This window comes from Canis lupus, chromosome 27 (assembly GCF_011100685.1).
Source record: "Canis lupus familiaris isolate Mischka breed German Shepherd chromosome 27, alternate assembly UU_Cfam_GSD_1.0, whole genome shotgun sequence".
Classification (NCBI taxonomy): Eukaryota; Metazoa; Chordata; class Mammalia; order Carnivora; family Canidae; genus Canis; species Canis lupus.
The window spans coordinates 9771029-9790493 of NC_049248.1; the positions used below are offsets into that span (position 1 = coordinate 9771029).

At 36.1% G+C, this 19465-nt stretch overlaps 1 protein-coding gene across 1 annotated transcript; it reads right to left on the bottom strand.

Annotated features, from left to right (window-relative positions):
- Positions 1-2491: 2491 nt before the first annotated feature.
- On the bottom strand, positions 2492-17743 carry KLRB1 (killer cell lectin like receptor B1). Its single transcript, XM_038576122.1, has 6 exons — positions 17570-17743; positions 8401-8499; positions 7660-7734; positions 6382-6536; positions 5899-6014; positions 2492-2643 (listed from the first exon to the last, which is right to left on the bottom strand). Exons 1-6 carry the CDS (start codon positions 17652-17654, stop codon positions 2496-2498), a joined length of 678 nt encoding a protein of 225 aa, XP_038432050.1. The 5' UTR covers positions 17655-17743; the 3' UTR covers positions 2492-2495.
- Positions 17744-19465: the final 1722 nt, after the last annotated feature.

Below are 19465 nucleotides of genomic sequence, written 5' to 3' on the forward strand. Positions count from 1 at the left end.
TGGGACACATCAGTGAAGAGACAGGCAGAGATCATTGTGATTGAGGAGCTTGCATTCTGGATCCACCCCTCCCACTGCTGGTTGGGCAAAATCACTTCACATACAAATTATCACTAATTTAAATTGCCCTGTATTTACATTAGCACCAAACAATAAATTGAAATAAGGTACTAATAATTGGATACTGCCTCTCATGCTTTTAGCCTCAAAATCATTACAACTGAATAAAACTTTCTGAATAAAAACTTGAAGAAGAAAACAAGCTATCTGGAGGGCAGTTTAAGTCAGAATTTGAATTACATTTACAGATTATGTTTATTGAAAGTCTTTGCCTGAGAATTTGTAGCCATGTTGCAATTACCTATTTCCTGAGATAGAATATTGAAAATTTCTCATGAATCACAAATGATAAATCCAAAGCACACTCTGAGTATGCAGTGTTCAAATGTTTATTTTGAAAGGGCTCTAATAGAGTGTGTCAGGATAGATGGATATGCAATTGACTTCATATACCTGGGAGATCATATTTGGGTTCTAGCTCTATCAATGGGTCACTTCCTAAATGTTGACAAGTCATTCTATGCTGCTTGTATTATTATTTGGGAAATGGTCTTTTTAGAAAAACTATTCCTGTAATTCTGCCTGCCCTGCTGAGTTTCGAGGCAACAGCCACAAATCAATAGCCACAAATATTGATGAGGAAAGCATTGAGATACCACTAGCCCTAATCACCATCTCACTCTAACTACATTAGAGACCCCAAGCAAGAACCATCTCAGTATGCCCATTTAATCAACATATTTGATTGTACAATTATTTATTTGGCAGGAAATATTTATTGAGAATCTACTCTGTGCCAGAACCATGCATTGGTTAATAATACTATGAAGGTCCTTCCACTCATGGCGCTCATTTTTTTTTTTTAAGATTTGCTTATTTATTTTAGAGAGTTAGAGAAAGATTGTGCATGCAAGTGAGGTCAGAGAGAGGGAATCCTTAAGCAGACTTCCTGCTGAGCACAGAGCTCCACATGGGGCTACATCTCAAAACCCTGAGATCATGACTTAAGCTGAAATCAAGAGTCAACCTAACAAAATAATAACAATAACAAAATAATAAATAAGTAAACAAAATAATTACCCAATTTTACATGTTGTGAAGGAAATAACGTGTTGGAATGGGACAAATGGATAAACTTCTGCTATAGAACTATTTATTGTTTATCATTTCTCTGTGACAAAATTCTAATTTTTTTTTTTAATTTGAGTATAGTTGACACACAACATATACTCAGTTGACAGATCCATGTTTGGAATGAATTCTAGATTAACTGGTTGGATTTAGAGAGCCTTATCCTGATTTGCTTTAGAAGGTTGCACTGAACATCATTCCAAGGGATGGAAATGTACATTGTCAGTTATGGAAACACTTTTTTTCAGATTTCTGCTCTTTATAGGTCGCTTCCCCAAAAGTGCCCAACACTTCCAAATCTCACTGTTATCATATATTGTTCATAATGATTCTCTTGTCTAGAATGTTTCCCTAAGTGACACAAATTATACTTTGGCTCTTTGATATCTTCAAAATTTTATATTAACAAGTATTATAAATCATCATGGAAAACAGAAATTGAAATGTGATTTTGGTCATTATAGTATGTACTTGAGTTTATATAATTCAAATTGGCATCGAATGATCAGAGCAAGTAGATATGTATTTTTCAGAAAAATTTTTATAAGCCTCCTTACAGAGTAAATTCAGTATTATTAATTATTATTTATTTGCTCTCCACAGAAAATATGGCATGTTTTAAAAAGTGAACTTTCATGATATTTATTTGAATAATTTCTCTTTCGTTGAAAAAATATCACTGATTTCCCATTAAGTAATGAAAAATTTAATTACATATTTCCTACAGTTGTATGTGAGCCATAGATAAAAGGAGACATAGAAGGAAAATAAAGACGTAATGAGAACATTAAAATGGGAAGAACATTGGAATGGTGGAGTTTAGATCCCTTCCCAGGATCCTTTGATTGAGATTCTGATATCAGAGTCAAATGAATGGATTTAAGTCAGGGTCCTGCCGCAATCCAGTTGTGTGATAATATGAAAAATCATAGACTATTACATATTCACAGGACTTTAGAAATCTTTTACTAAAACTTCTAGAGGTGAGCTAAGGCATAGAGGGGACCAATGAAGGCCACACATATACCCCAGTCTGGAAACCATTCCTCTCAGCTGGTCTGACTGTTTCCATAGAACATCACTCTATCTTAAAAATGATACATGTTTTCCCTATGTATTTGTTTCCTCATTCATTTAGTGAGGAGATTAGACATGAACTTCTGTAAGATTCACAATAGTTTTAGAATTCTCAGTATTGATGCATTTTGTGCTATTAAATATACAGTAGGCCAGTTTAACCATATGCATAATTAAAATAGCAGAGACCTGAGTGAAAAGTAAAGAAATTGAGAGGGGATGCGTAGTCAGAATTTAGAACATATTTTATTTCTGTCAGGTTTCAGTTCTTTTTGGCAGATCCATTGATTTTCTGCATCACAGTTCTCTGAAACAATTCCTGTCAGAGAGATGTAAACGCAGCTGCTTTCTTTATTATAACCAGCAATTTGTAATCTGCGAAGCAAAAGAAATGTCTCTGTTAGTATTTGGGATTTTCTCGCGTAATTAATTCTCCTCATCTAGCCAGTGTCTCCTACAACTTTCAGGAAACAATAGGATGCCAAATTATTAGGTATAGAGTAAGTATGCAGTCACAAATATAATGGTATAAACTTTTTAAAAAGATTTAATTAATTAATTAGTTAATTAATTAATTGACTTATTTAGAGCACAAGTTGGGGGGAGGAGCAGAAGAGAGGGAGAGAGAGCAGACTCCTCGCTGAGCATGGAGCAACATGTGGAACTCATAAATCTCTGAAACTTGCGAGTTGATCTTCCCTGGAAAAACGTCCTCTAACAAGAAACTTCATAATATATACGAAGAAAACAAGCTTTAGAGGCTGGAATTCTCTTCTTATCCCCACTCTATTACTAATATATCACGTGAAAAATTTTTTTAATTCTACTAAACTTAAATTTTCTTAAATATATAGGACATAACCACTAATATTTGGGGGACACACTGAAATGGCACTTGTGAAAGTATGACAATGCTTAAACAAAGTATGTGCTGAGGAAACATATTAAGTACACAGTGTGTAATGGGCATCCAGAGTCTACAGACTTTGGACACAGCTAGGGAGAGAGGCTTCATTTGTGTGGTATGTGGTCAGAGGTTTCCTTTTTTTTTTCCAATTCCAAACAGAGGTTGGTGGGTGTCTGCAGGTAAGGGTGGGAGTAGAATCAAAAACAAAATAGGCAGCATTAGGGTGAGGTGCCAGGATGGGGTGAGTTCAAGATAAGTTTATCTGCTTTCAAACAAAGTGGAGTGGTGGCAGTGGACAGGGTGTGTCACAGGTTTTCTTTGTTCCTTCAATGCATTCCTTCATGCAGCCCCTTGGGCCTGAGCAGCCAATCTGATTCCTCTCAAGTGTCTGACACTCTAGTCAAATTATGAACTTCTTTCAACTGGGCTATTGCCGAAGTCTGCCATGTTTTATCTCTTCTACCCTTTTGATCCCTTCTTAACAATTTCAAGATAACTTTTGTAATGCTCAGATGGCCAGGTCAATGACTTTTTTTGTTTTTTTTTTCTGAAAGGCCCTCAGTGGCCTCCCAGGCTTTCCTTGGCCTGATGTCAGCCTGGTTCTCTAAATTTATCTCATTTAGTCCTTCAGTAGTCCTGTGAAGAAAATTATCAACCCTCTATTTTTTTCCTTACCTGAAAGCCAGGCTGACAGTTAAAATGAAAACAGAACCTGATACCATTTCTACTATAACTCAATACCTTTCAGGTGTATCTGTTCACTGATACCTTAAAATATTGTTTTTTATCCCAGAGTAAAATGGAATGTTCAGCTGAATATAATCCCCTTTACCTATATCTCTGCTCACAGACACTTCAGCATTTTCCAATTTTATTTTGAATCTCAGTAAAATAAATACACATCCACACCCACACATGCTAAATTTAATCAGCCAAAATTAATCTTTACTATGTATAAAAAATAAAAATTATTTAATATCAAGTTTTCATTTATATTTAAATAAAGTATAGAAAATAATACCTAGAAAGCATGTAAAAAATGAGAATGGATTTTTTGTGTGTCTGTGCTGTGTGTGTATGGTATATATGTGGAGTACATGTGGTGTATATGTGTTGTGTATGTGTAGTGAGTGTGTTTTATGTGTAGTATATGTGTGATGCATGTTTGGTGTATGTCTGTGTCGTTTTTGGTGAGTTTTTCTGTGTGTGTTGTGTATGTGTGGTGTGTTTGTGGTGTACCTGTGGTGTAAGGATAGATTTTACTTAACAGAATGAGTATGCTTGCCTTTTCATAAGTTTATTCTATTCTGGAACACTTACTTTATTAATTGATTGATTGATTGATTGGTGATTTATTTATATGAAGAGAGAGTGCACGGGGGGAGGAGCAGAGGGAGAGGGAGAAAGAAACCCAAGTAGACTCTGTGCTGAGCATGAAGCCCAACACAAAGCTCAATCCCAGGACCCAGGAAATCATGACTTGAGCCAAAACCAATCACCAACTGTGCCATCCACAGCACTTATTTTAAAACCATCTTTTAAAGAATCACATTTTTAAAAACAGTTTAGAACATGGGTCAAACAATGTAAAAATTTGTTAACTAAGCCAACATCTTTTCAATGTTTAATACTTACTCATATAAATTATCACTGTAGATAAACTTGAACATGTTCTTGTGTTTTAAATTTCATGTTTTTTCCTCATGTTCCTCATGTTTTTTGAATGACAAAAAGCGTTTTAACTATAATTTATACAAATTTGATTGAATCATTTACAGACTCAAAAATGCAATGTATATCATCTCTTCTGAAAAACTTATTGAAAGTTCTTTTCAGAAACATTATTGAATACCTTCATACTTTTGCTTCTGAGGAAAAAAATACTCTTCCCTTGTTGTGAAATGAACCATAAATTCTGTTAAAATATGTAATTTACCTGTCCAGTATCCACTCTCCTATTATACTATTACCTTGACCATCTTACACAAGAAACTATAATGAGACCCCAATAGAAAACAGCAAATAGATCCTTTGTGGCCTAAGCTATATTAACACATTCCCTCAAATGACTGTTTCCTTTATACCACTGGTTAAAATATACAGCTGACCTTTGAACAACATGGGTTTGAATTACACAAGTTCGCTTCTATGCATTTTTAAAAATAAATACAGTGCAGTGCTGTAAATGTATTTTCTGTTCTTATGATTTCTTAATATTTTCTTTTCTCTAGCTTATTGTAAGAATACAGTAGAGAATACATAAAACATATAAAATATATATTAATCAACTGTTCATGTTGTCAATAAGGCTTTTGGTGTGTCTAGATTCTGCACTCTGATATTTGCTTTTTTCTTTTTCTTTTTATATTCACTGTTCCCTTTTCCTTTTATATTCACTTAAAAATTTTGGCATACTATAAGCTTCCAGCTAGAGATTGTTTAATTTCATGTGCTCCTCCCAAAAAAAAGCCTATTTCTTGTCTCCTCTAAAACCACCTTGCAGATAAAAATATACCTTGCTGTAATGGCCTGATGTCTTTTCATATATGGAACTTTTCAACCAATAACTTCAACATCATTCATCTTCTTTGTCTATTCTGAACCTCTTGAAAATTTCTAAACTAAATTAAAACCACAAAACTCAATTTTCCATAACAATGTTCACTATCTAGAAATGTAAACCTGATAGAGTGAATATTCAAATGAGCTGATCTAATACTCACATATTTGAATTTAAAAACGAACCATTTATCCACTTCCATTTCTTCTCTGATAATGTTAAATTCAGTCCAATCCAAAACAGAATTTCTTTTTTATATATCAGTCCTCTTATGAGTCTCTATCAATGAAACGAAAGGAATGATTAGATATTCAATCTGTACTACTATTCATGGTTTGCATTTTTCTACTTATTCTCTAAAACTGAGTTCAAATCTCACCTTGTCTATGATGCCTTTCTTAACTCCCCATGAGAGTTAATTACTCCTTCTTTGTGATATTATTGTCTATTTATATTCATATTATTGCATATGTTAAGTTATATTCAATTATTTGCTCACATGTGTGTTTAGTCTCTCAGATTGTGAGCTTCTTGAAGCCCGAGTTGCTACTTCTATCCACATAGAACCTCTGCTCTAAAGCCCAAATCTTGGTATGGCTACAAAAAAGTGCTAAATTCTATTAAGGTGTCTTATATAATTATTTACCAACTCTTCCTGATCCTGAATAAGCAGCAAACTGGATTCTTTCGCAGAACAGTCAGTTAGACTGTCTTTCCAAGTGTTGGAAGCATGAGAAAAAAACAAGCATTTTTCTTGGAGTAGATGCCAATGTACTGGGCACTGTAACAGATTTGGTTTCTCTGAGGTATACAGAAAGAAGAAATAAGTAGGTGTTATATTTTGTCCTGTCTCCACCCACCACAACCAATCACAAATACACGGGTCATTGTAAATGCACCAAAGTCTCTGATTATCACTAGGAGAACAACAAGTGAATTTATTATAATTTTGCGATTTTTGAGACTTATTTTTATTCATTCTGGTATCAAGAATTGGAAATTCATGACCAGATATGTTGAGCATAGATGGAATCATAGAATATTAGAACAGAGGAAGAGCATCAAAATCATTTAAGGAACCACATCTTGCTTTTTAAGGTACTGACAGAATAAGTCCACACAATCAGATGGTGGTAGAGTCAAAACTATTTCTGAGTTTCCTTAAACTCATCACTAGTGCTGACTCCACTATATGTCCAACATGTAGTTATCTAAAAAAATGTTTATGTTAAATAACATGTGAGCTGCAAGGCAATTGATTTCACTAAATTGATGACAAATTCTATGGAAAATTTCTAATTGCCAAATTATCTATTTGCTGACTTAATGAAATCTATTGGATAACATTTTTCAGAAGGATTTTTCCAATTTCTTAACATTTCTGTTCTGTAAGAATGTGCATAATCATGATCACATCCTACTACAGTCATTCCACAATAGTGTCTTTATTAACTCATACTACCTAGTGCAGCAAGAGTAATGTTTTAAGATTAATGATCATTGAGATTAACAAACACAATAAATATTTAAAAATTCATTTTGTTTTAGTTCTACTAATTAGCTTCAGACAAAAGTTATTTCTTTGACAGCCTCATTAAAATCATTAAATATTTCATGGGAGTGTATATTTTACTTTTTAACATAATATTTGGTATTAATTATTGAATATTCTAGGAGCAACTTCTCAGGAAATGACATGAACTGGTGGTTAAGATCATAGTCTCTGATATCAGGTCACAGGTGTAATTTCCATTGTGCCTCTTACTAGGAATATGACCCTAAGTGAGTTGCTTACCCTTTTCATTCCTCAGTTTTGTTCAACAAAGTCAGAAAGATAACGCCATCTTAACATATAAGTTGTTAGGAGCCTTTACTTCTGTAATGTATGGCTGTTATTTTTAGGAAAATCAAGCTACCCACTTACCTGTTGTTTCATTCCCGTTCACTTGAACATCTACTCGACATTCTTCTATTGATGAGTTTTGTCTTAAGAATATCACTAGTAAATAAGGAGAGACCACAAGAAGATTAAATGCTGAATGTGGTGAAATGGATATGTTATATTGATCATTTCAGGATCACTATGTTATCTCAACAAGGCTGAATGTGGACAGAAGACGAGGCAATAGCAAAGGGTCTAGTTAGAATACAGCATACATACACAAACAAACAAGAAACTACGTAGAACAGTGAACTCACACAGACCTTGACGTATCAGCTATCTACTTTTAAGTTGTTTATACTCCTGACCAAGCTTTCTCATCTTCAGGATGAGTATAATTACATGTATCCCATAGGAGAGAATGCCTAGTGCAATCTGAAATTTAGTAGACTTAGTAGACACTCAAAAAACTATAAATAATGGAAAAATTTAATTCTTTTGTCATTACCATTTTTTTTACTATAATTGTGATTATTTTTAGGTTCTGGGAACACATCTGAAATATCAAACAAAGGTGATCAGAATAATTAGGAAGAGAAATGTGAAAGGCTGAAGTTTGTGGAGTAGATTTGGGCAGAGAATTGTGAAAAGCACTTTTTTGTAATTGTTTTTATGTTATTGCTCTTTCACTAAGTTTAAGGTGGCCAAATGATGTTGGTACTCTAACATTTTTTTATAGAAGTAGTATTAGTATTCTGAAGCAAATGATCTTGAATCACTTACCTGAAACACTCAACCCAATCACAGTCAAAGTAAGAAGAATAACTGCGGTACAACCAAGTTTCAGAGCAAACTGATGCCAAGCTGAACCTTGACAGACATCTGAGAAGGTAAGAAAATACACTCAGTTAATATAGTTGAGTTCATTTCATACAAAAAGCAAGGGTGGTTTGGATCAATATACACAGAGTCATTTTGGGAGCTGGGGGCAGGAAAGAACATTTATCAGCCATATTAGAGACCCTCAAAGTAGATTCTCAGTCTGATCCAGCTAAGAGCTTGCTCATTGATAAAACAGAAATATATTTATGTTTGTCTTATGTACAAATGATCAGTGTAATAATCAAATGGGATAGACAGAAAAAGTTTTGACAATTGCCAAGTGCTGTGTAAAAATGAAGCACTGCCCTATTGTCGGAAGTAAGTCAAAGAATTTTGTCTAAAAAAGATGACCTTCGTCCAGTCAAGATATTTTAGAAAGAACTCTATATTGTGCTAAGCACCATTTTAGGTTCTGGTTATATACAACAATTCTATTCTTGGACACGGATTCCTCTGCTTTACTGTGTAAAACAATTATCTCCATCTTGAGTCAGTTGTATGGCATTTGAGGAAGAATGTTTTAGAGGAATGCATATTATTTTCAGTCTTTCAACGAATGAAACATAACCTGAACTTATGTTTACAGCATTGCATAGTCTAACAAAATATCAAATACATTTGGTTTTCTTTGAAATCATATCATTTGCAACATGCTGTATATCTCATGTTCATCAGAAATTGTGATTGTATTAGTTTACAAGAAGGGAAGCCTAAATTAATAACTTTATCAACAATGTATTTTGGTTCTAGACATCTTTAAAATCTTAGATTTCATAGGAAAAATAATGAGAGTAATTTTCTTTTTTTATAATAAATTTATTTTTTATTGGTGTTCAATTTACCTACATACAGAATAACACCTAGTGCTGATTCCGTCAAGTGCCCCCCTCAGTGCCCGTCACCCAGTCACCCCCACCCCCCGCCCTCCTCCCCTTCCACCACCCCTAGTTAGTTTCCCAGAGTTAGGAGTCGTTACATTCTGTCTCCCTTTCTGATATTTCCCACACATTTCTTCTCCCTTCCCTTCTATTCCCTTTCACTATTATTTATATTCCCCAAATGAATGAGAACATACAATGTTTGTCCTTCTCCGATTGACTTACTTCACTCAGCATAATACCCTCCAGTTCCATCCACGTTGAAGCAAATGGTGGGTATTTGTCGTTTCTAATGGCTGAGGAATATTCCATTGTATACATAGACCACATCTTCTTTATCCATTCATCTTTCGATGCACACCGAGGCTCCTTCCACAGTCTGGCTATCGTGGCCATTGCTGCTAGAATCATCAGGGTGCAGGTGTCCCAGTGTTTCATTGCATCTGTATCTTTGGGGTAAATCCCCAACAGTGCAATTGCTGGGTCGTAGGGCAGGTCTATGTTTAACTCTTTGAGGAACCTCCACACAGTTTTCCAGAGTGGCTGCACCAGTTCACATTCCCACCAACAGTGTAAGAGGGTTCCCTTTTCTCCACATCCTCTCCAACATTTGTGGTTTCCTGCCTTGTTAATTTTCCCCATTCTCACTGGTGTGAGGTGGGATCTCATTGTGGTTTTGATTTGTATTTCCTGATAGCAAGTGATGAAGAGCATTTTCTCATGTGCTTGTTGGCCGGGTCTATGACTTCCTCTGTGAGGTTTCTCTTCATGTCTTTTGCCCATTTCATGATGGGATTGTTTGTTTCTTTGGTGTTGAGTTTAATAAGTTCTTTATAGATCTTGGAAACTAGCCCTTTATCTGATATGTCATTTGCAAATATCTTCTCCCTTTCTGTAGGTTGTCTTTTAGTTTTGTTGACTGTATCCTTTGCTGTGCAAAAGCTTCTTATCTTGATGAAGTCCCAATAGTTCATTTTTACTTTTTTTTCTTTTGCCTTCGTGGATGTATCTTGCAAGAAGTTACTGTGGCCGAGTTCAAAAAGGGTGTTGCCTGTGTTCTCCTCTAGGATTTTGATGGACTCTTGTCTCACATTTAGATCTTTCATCCATTTTGAGTTTATCTTTGTGTATGGTGCAAGAGAGTGGTCTAGTTTCATTCTTCTACATGTCGATGTCCAATTTTCCCAGCACCATTTATTGAAGAGACTGTCTTTCTTCCAATGGATAGTTTTACCTCCTTTATAGAATATTAGTTGACCATAAAGTTCAGGGTCCACTTCTGGGTTCTCTATTCTGTTCCATTGATCTATGTGTCTGTTTTTGTGCCAGTACCACACTGTCTTGATGACCACAGCTTTGTAGTACAACCTGAAATCTGGCATTGTGATGCTCCCAGATATGGTTCTCTTTTTTAAAATTCCCCTGGCTATTCGGGGTCTTTTCTGATTCTACACAAATCTTAAAATAATTTGTTCTATACTATCTGAAGGTATTTTGATAGGGATTGCATTAAACATATAAATTGCCCTGGGTAACATTGACATTTTCACAACATTAATTCTGCCAATCTATGAGCATGGAATATTTTTCCATCTCTTTGTGTCCTCCTCCATTTCTTTCAGAAGTGTTCTGTAGTTTTTAGGGTATAGAACCTTTACCTCTTTGGTTAGGTTTATTCCTAGGTATCTTAGAGTTTTGGGTGCAATTATAAATGGGATTGACTCCTTAGTTTCTCTTTCTTCAGGCTCATTGTTAGTGTATAGAAATGCCACTGATTTCTGGGCATTGATTTTGTATCCTGCCACGCTACCAAATTGCTGTATGAGTTCTAGCAATCTTGGGGTGGATGCTTTTGGGTTTTCTATGTAGAGTATCATATCATCAGCGAAGAGGGAGAGTTTGACTTCTTCTTTGCCAATTTGAATGCCTTTAATGACTTTTTGTTGTCTGATTGCTGAGGCTAGGACTTCCAGTACTATGTTGAATAGCAGTGGTGAGAGTGGACATCCCTGTCTTGTTCCTGATCTTAGGGGAAAGGATCCCAGTGCTTCCCCACTGAGAATGATATTTGCTGTGGGCTTTTCATAGATGGCTTTTAAGATGTCGAGGAATGTTCCCTCTATCCCTACACTCTGAAGAGTTTTGATCAGGAATGGATGCTGTATTTTGTCAAATGCTTTCTCTGCATCTAATGAGAGGACCATATGGTTCTTGGTTTTTCTCTTGCTGATATGATGAATCGCATTGATTGTTTTACGAGTGTTGAACCAGCCTTGTGTCCCGGGGATAAATCCTACTTGGTCATGGTGAATAATTTTCTTACTGTACTGTTGGATCCTATTGGCTAGTATCTTGTTGAGAATTTTTGCATCCATGTTCATCAGGGATATTGGTCTATAATTCTACTTATTGGTGGGGTCTTTGTCTGGTTTTGGAATTTGGAAGTACTCAATACTCATAGAACGAATTTGGAAGTACTCCATCTCTTTGTATCTTTCCAAACAGCTTTAGGAGAATAGGTATGGTTTCTTCTTTAAACGTCTGATAGAATTCCCCTGGGAAGCCATCTGGCCCTGGACTTTTGTGTCTTGGGAGGTTTTTGATGACTGCTTCAATTTCCTCCCTGGTTATCGGCCTGTTCAGGTTTTCTATTTCTTCCTGTTCCAGTTTTGGTAGTTTGTGGCTTTCCAGGAATGCGTCCGTTTCTTCTAGATTGCCTAATTTATTGGCGTATAGCTGTTCATAATATGTTTTTAAAATCGTTTGTATTTCCTTGGTGTTGGTAGTGATCTCTCCTTTCTCATTCATGATTTTATTAATTTGAGTCTCCTCTCTCTTCTTTTTAATAAGGCTGGCAAATGGTTAATCTATCTTATTAATTCTTTCAAAGAACCAACTCCTGGTTTTCTTGATCTGTTCCACAGTTCTTCTGGTCTCGATTTCGTTGAGTTCTGCTCAAATCTTTATTAACTCTCTTCTTCTGCTGGGTGTAGGATCTATTTGCTGTTTTTTTCTCTAGCTCCTTTAGGTGTAAGGTTAGCTTTTGTATTTGAGTTCTTTCCAGTTTTTGAATGGATGCTTGTATTGCGATGTATTTCCCCCTCAGGACTGCTTTTGCTGCATCCCAAAATTTTGAATGGTTGTATCTTCATTCTCATTAGTTTCCATGAATCTTTTTAATTCTTCCTTAATTTCCTGGTTGACCCTTTCATCTTTTAGCAGGATGGTCCTTAACCTCCACGTGTTTGAGGTCCTTCCAAACTTCTTGTTGTGATTTAGTTCTAATTGCAAGGCATTGTGGTCTGAGAATATACAGGGGACGATCCCAATCTTTTGGAATCTGTTCAGACCCAATATGTCGTCTATTCTGGAGAAAGTTCCATGTGCACTTGAGAAGAATGTGTATTCAGTTGAGTTTGGATGTAAAGTTCTGTAGATATCTGTGAAATCCATCTGATCCAGTGTATCATTTAAAGTTCTCGTTTCTTTGGAGATGTTGTGCTTAGAAGACCTATCGAGTATAGAAAGAGCTAGATTGAAGTCACCAAGTATAAGTGTATTATTATCTAAGTATGTCTTAACTTGGGTTATTAATTGATTGATATATTTGGCAGCTCCCACATTCGGGGCATATATATTGAGGATTGTTAATTCCTCTTGTTGGATAGATCCTTTAAGTATGATATAGTGTCCCTCTTCATCTCTCACTACAGTCTTCGGGGTAAATTTTAGTTTATCTGATATGAGGATGGCTCCCCCTGCTTTCTTTTGAGGACCATTGGAATGGTAAATGGTTCTCCAACCTTTTATTTTCAGGCTGTAGGTGTCCTTCTGTCTAAAATGAGTCTCTGTAGACAGCAAATAGATGGGTCCTGCTTTTTTATCCAGTCTGAAACCCTGCGCCTTTTGATGGGGTCATTAAGCCCGTTCACATTCAGAGTTACTATTGACAGATATGAGTTTAGTGTCATCATGATATCTATTCAGTCCTTATTTTTGTGGATTGTTCCACTGAACTTCTTCTTAAAGGGGAATTTTAAGAGTCCCCCTTAAAATGTCTTGCAGAGCTGGTTTGGAGGTCACATATTCTTTCAGTTCCTGCCTGTCTTGGAAGCTCTTTATCTCTCCTTCCATTTTGAATGAGAGCCTTGCTGGATAAAGGATTCTTGGTTGCATGTTCTTCTCATTTAGGACCCTGAATATATCCTGCCAGCCCTTTCTGGCCTGCCAGGTCTCCGTGGAGAGGTCTGCTGTTACCCTAATACTCCTCCCCATAACAGTCAGGGATTTCTTGTCTCTTGCTGCTTTAAGGATCTTCTCTTTATCTTCGGAATTCACAAGCTTCACTATTAAATGTCGAGGTGTTGAACGGTTTTTATTGATTTTAGGGGGGGATCTCTCTATTTTCTGGATCTGAATGCCTGTTTCCCTTCCAGATTAGGAAAGTTTTCAGCTATGATTTGTTCAAATATATATTCTGGCCCTCTGGCCCTTTCGGCGCCCTCGGGAACTCCAATTAAACGTAGGTTTTTTTTTCCCTCGGGCTGTCACTTATTTCCCTTAATCTATCCTCATGATCTTTTAATTGTCTCTTTTTTCCTCAGTTTCCCTCTTTGCCATCAACTTGTCTTCTATGTCACTCACTCGTTCTTCCACCTCGTTAACCCTCGTCGTTAGGACTTGTAGTTTGGATTGCATCTCATTCAATTGGTTTTTAATTTCTGCCTGATTAGCTCTAAATTCTGCAGTCATGAAGTCTCTTGAGTCCTTTATACTTTTTTCTAGAGCCACCCGTAGCTGTATAATAGTGCTTCTGAATTGGCTTTCTGACATTGAATTGTAATCCAGATTTTGTAACTCTGTGGGAGAGAGGACTGTTTCTGATTCTTTCTTTTGAGGTGAGGTTTTCCTTCTAGTCATTTTGCTCAGTACAGAGTGGCCAAAAACAAGTTGTATTGGGAAAAGGAGAAAAAGAGAGGAGAGAATGAAGGAAAGAGAAGAGAAAAAGGAAAAAGGAAGAAAAAAAAGAAAAAAAGAGAAGAAAAAAAAGAAAGAAAATAAAGGTGCGGGAAGCAAACAGAAATCAAAAAGCAAAAAAAAAAAAAAAAATGGTTGCATAGGTACAGGAAAGCAGAATGGTTGTGTGGGTTGTTGACCCTTTTGATTGTGTGGCTGATGCCCAGCATTATGAGATAGGACTATATTGCACGTTTGCTACTCAGGGATTGCTGGCTATTGCTATTGCCATTGTATTTGCAATTGCTATTGTATTGCTATTGCACCATTATAAAGTCCAAAAATTTTAAGTTGAACCATTGTAAGTAGGGCGCCATTTGTATAGGTCAAAGGCAATTTGGAGTGACTTTAAAAATACTTATTTAGGAATGCCTGGGTGGTTCAGTGGTTGAGCCTTTGGCTCAGGTTGTGGTCCCATAGTCCTGGGATGGACTCCTGCATCAGGCTCCCCACAGGGAGCCTGCTTCTTTCTCTGTCTATGTCTCTGCCTCTCTCATGAATAAATAGATAAAATCTTAAAAAAAAACACCCAAAACTTAATTTGTTCTTGCTAAGACTTTTTTTTTAAAGATTTTATTTATTTATTTGAGGGAGAGAATGCAAGTGGGGAAAGGCAGAAGGAGAGGGAAAAAGAATCTGAAGCCAACTCAACATTGAGTGCAGAACCTGACATGGGGCTCAATCCTACCACTGGGAGAATATGACCTGAGCAGAATCCAAGAATCCTATACTTAACCAACCTAGCCACTCAGTTGCCCCTTGTAAAATTTAAGGAACTGAGTGGAAGGTCCTTTGCTTGGTATACTCTTCCATATTAACTTTCTCTACTGCACTACATGAGATTAAATTAATGATGTTACAATAGCAAACTGAAGGGGCCAGTACACTTTAGTCATTGGGAAATACCCGCCAGGGCTCTTCTTTGGGTATAAACAGTATGCTAAATCATCTTACTCTGTTGCTCTAAATCTTTCAATGGCTTTCTATCCAGTAGATCTGAACCTATAAAGTCTATAAATGGTCTGCAGTTCCCCATTCAGTTTGGCTTCCAATGACCTCTTTAACTTCACCTGCTGCAGCTCTCCTTGCACACATGCTGACAGTTCACACTAGGAGCTACTAGCATGCTGCTCCTACAGTGGGATGGGCAAATTCTCATCCCCTAAAAGACTCTTTGCCCAGATACCATGACTTTCTCCCACAATTCTTTCAGGTCTTGATTTACATGTCATTTTGCCATCACCTTCTGTGAATATTCCATTTGATGTCCTCCCCCAAAGTTATTCTACATCTACTTTTTATTTTTCTCAATTGCACTTAATATTACATGATCTTTTTAAATATACTTAGTTCTTTGTTTATCTGTATGTGTCTATAGTAGTATAATATAAATGCAATAAAGGAAAAGATTTTTTTCTCTACTTTGCTCACTTCTGTAGTCTCAGCACCAGTCATATGCCTGGCACATAGAAGGTGTTTATTTTTGAATGAATGAATGACCGTGAAGCATTTTGCCAACACAACACCATAATTACTCTTCTAGGGGACCAAACCCTTGGCTGTAACAAAATAGGTCACGGCTCACATCTCTGTCTGGTTTTAATGACTTCTTTTGGGCACTCACTATTTTATAGTTACCACAGCCTGAAAAGTTTAGCTAGGAAGCTCAGAAGTGGTTTCACAATAACCGTAATATCAGGTCAGTGCTTTTTTTTTTTTTTTTTTAAACAATCTTTTTAAAATTTTTATTTATTTATGATAGTCACAGAGAGAGAGAGAGAGAGAGAGGGAGGCAGAGAGAGAAGCAGGCTCCATGCACCGAGAGCCTGACGTGGGACTCGATCCCAGGTCTCCAGGATCGTGCTCTGGGCCAAAGGCAGGCGCCAAACCGCTGCGCCACCCAGGGATCCCAGGTCAGTGCTTTTTAATGACATATTTTGTTGATTTTATTCTATTTTTTTTTCAGGTCCATGTTCAGGATGATATTTTGTAGAATAAAAAAATAATCAGACTAGATAAATATTCTGGACCCATTGATTTGGGGTCATAGAGAGTAGCTTTTGAGGAAAATCTCCCTTTTTCTGGCATCCCCTTTCAACATCACCTTACTTTCTCTCTACTTTTGCTAGATCTGAATAGGGTACAAGAAGTCTTGCTCTTTCCTATAACAAAATCAACTGTGTCTAAACCAAACCCCAAGTGTAGTTATCAAAATCCTCCAACTCACCCTAATTCCCCTATGAAGAGTATGGTGAAACTTGTTTGGTAAACTTAAACTTGTTCCCCCCATTTGGAACATTGATAATTTAATAGTTTCAAACCTATACTAAATCATCCTAAAAGGATATAGCCCACAGGCCGAGCACAATATGAAACGAATATCAGGTTAGATAAAAATTCCAATATTACATTTGTTTAGATTTCAGAAAGTCATGATAATTTCATACATATTTTCTGCCTAGTTTCTGGCTTTTTTTCACCCAGGTCTAGGCCATAGCATCCCTCATTTATTACTTCACATTAAATTTTCATATATATTTTTTTTCACTAACTCAGACAAGTGCTAATTTCACCAAGTGCTGAGTAGGTTCATCAATGATATTCTCCAAGGTCTCATGGCTTATCTCCTTCTAAATTGTGATACTTTTCAAATATCAAGTTTCAAAGTTAGAAATTATTGCATAGTAATTATATTGAAGTTTTTGATCTTGAATATGATTTTCTTTCAGAATTTTTTTCCCCTGTCTCTTTGGAGAATGAAGGAAGCTAGTCATTTAAGTTTATATTTTGTATTGTGAAAAATACTATGGAAGTGAATTAGCTGGAACTTAATCTTAGTATTTTGAGAAGGGATTTGGAATTAGGTAGGTTGCCATTAATAGCAAGGTACCAATGTGTCTCTAAAAATATTACTTTGTTCGTACATGTAAAATATTTCTCCCTGGTTTTTAACCAAGGCTCAGTAATAGAAGTGATATTCACTTTTCGTACAAGCATCTTGATGAACAAAGAAATCTACAAGGTGTGTGCTTTTGTTCACAGTTATTGTTACCTCAGACAAACTATGCTGCTCCACCATAACATTCATATAAGACTGCTAGTCAGTATAAATACAAGAGGAAATTCTAACTCTGGAAGATAAACAAATGCCAAAAGGAAAAATTAAAGGTACTTACCTTGAGGAAGAGATGGAGGTGATGAACTCGCAAAGCAAGAACCCCTAGATAAATTTAAATCAGCATATATCACTTGTCTATCCATTGCAAGCAGGAGAATATGGCACTGAACTTGTGTGCAAGGACAGATTTCAAGTTCTATGAGTCAAGATCAGCAAAAGGAAGTGCCCAGGCTGAAATGCTTTGTTGTTTCTTTTGTATGCCCAACCACCCACACTTTTAGCTGTGGGTTTTCTCCATAAATTAGAGAGATAATCCATTTATTGGGGATCCAATATACTTAGATATGTAATATCTACTTTGCTTAATTAACTGGTCTGTTGTTTGACAAAATTTGGGGGAGATTTTTTGTTGTCCTTCTAACCATCTGTTTTGAGTATCTTTCTCAGGGCCAGGACTAGGGTGAAGCAAATGAGACATTCATCTATGGTGCAAATTTAAGGGAGACTCCAAAAAGACTCCACAGTCAAGAGAAATAATACTCAATGCAATGTTGTAAAAAATAAAGATTTATGCAAAAATTGGCAGGATGCATTTCAAAAGCTCTAAATTCTTCCTGAAATATTTGTGCTCCAAATAAAGTTGCAAAACCTAGAAAATGGTATTTAAATATGGAAATGGCCCCTTAATAAGACAATTGAAAACCATCCATAAAACGATCTTAGCTTAGTTCTAAAGGTGCTTGTGAGTATAGCAGTCTCCACATAAGTAAAAAAAAAAAAAAAAAAATTAGTCTGCCAGAATTATAGAAAGTGGAAGATGTGAGTTTGTGGAATTTCTGCTCTTTCAAGGATTTTGAGGCAGAGGACCATGGATGCCACCAAGTCTGACATTCCCATGTTACAAATAAGAAAGGGATTTCCTCAAAGTTGCTTGCAGTAACCAGGACAGAATTGTACCAAATGCTCAAAATTACTGAACAGTGAAAGCAGTCTTCTGGTTTTGATTCTCCAGGAAGCAGGAAGAGTCACTTTATTTGTGCTGTGATATCTGGTTTTGTCACATATTTTACCTAAATTTTTAGAGTAAATATAACCTGCCAGAATTATGGAAGGGTATACTGGGTCACCTATATAGAATAGTCATTCTTGAATTTTAGTTTCTATATATAATAACCACCTGAAAACTTGTTAATAATGTAGAATCTTGTCTCATATACTCTTCCCTTTGTAAAATACAGTTAGTCTGAGGTAGGGGATATGGAAAAATAATCAGCCCAGGTAACTGAGGTGGTTCATGAACCATACATAAATACTCATGTAGCAAGTAAAAAGTGTGGAGATATTTGAGAAAGATCAATAAAGTGAACAGAAGTCAGATAGGGTATTTAAATAATGCTTTTAGTGCACTAAAGTTTAATATAAAGTTACTCAGCACTGGGGTGCCTGAGTGGCTCAGTCAAGCATCTGCCTTTGGCTCAGGTCAGGATCTCAGAGTCCTGGAATACCCAATGTGGGGCTCCCTGCTCAGTGGAGAGTCTCCTTCTCCTTCTCCCTCTGCCCCTCACATCCACTCATGCCCACTCTCTCTCTCAGCTAAATAAATATTTTTTAAAAATAAGGTTATGCAGCACAACTGTGAAGATTAAGAATCTACAATGACCATATGAAAATATAGTTTGAGTGTTTCTTTCAGAGTGTTTCCTTCAAACAGAAGCTTGTAAAAGCCAGCTGCAAAAGTATAAACTGGATTGAAGTAGAAACAAAAAGTGAGTTCTTTACTCGTCCATATGCAATATGCAATATATTGATGGCTCATTTTGTTTGTTCAGCCATCTTCACAATCATCCATCTCAAAAGACCGTTATTGTGCAATCATTATTGTATACATATAAAATAAACCCTTTATGAGAATTCAAACCTGGAGAATTTTTTTAGTTATTTTCATCTAATCATC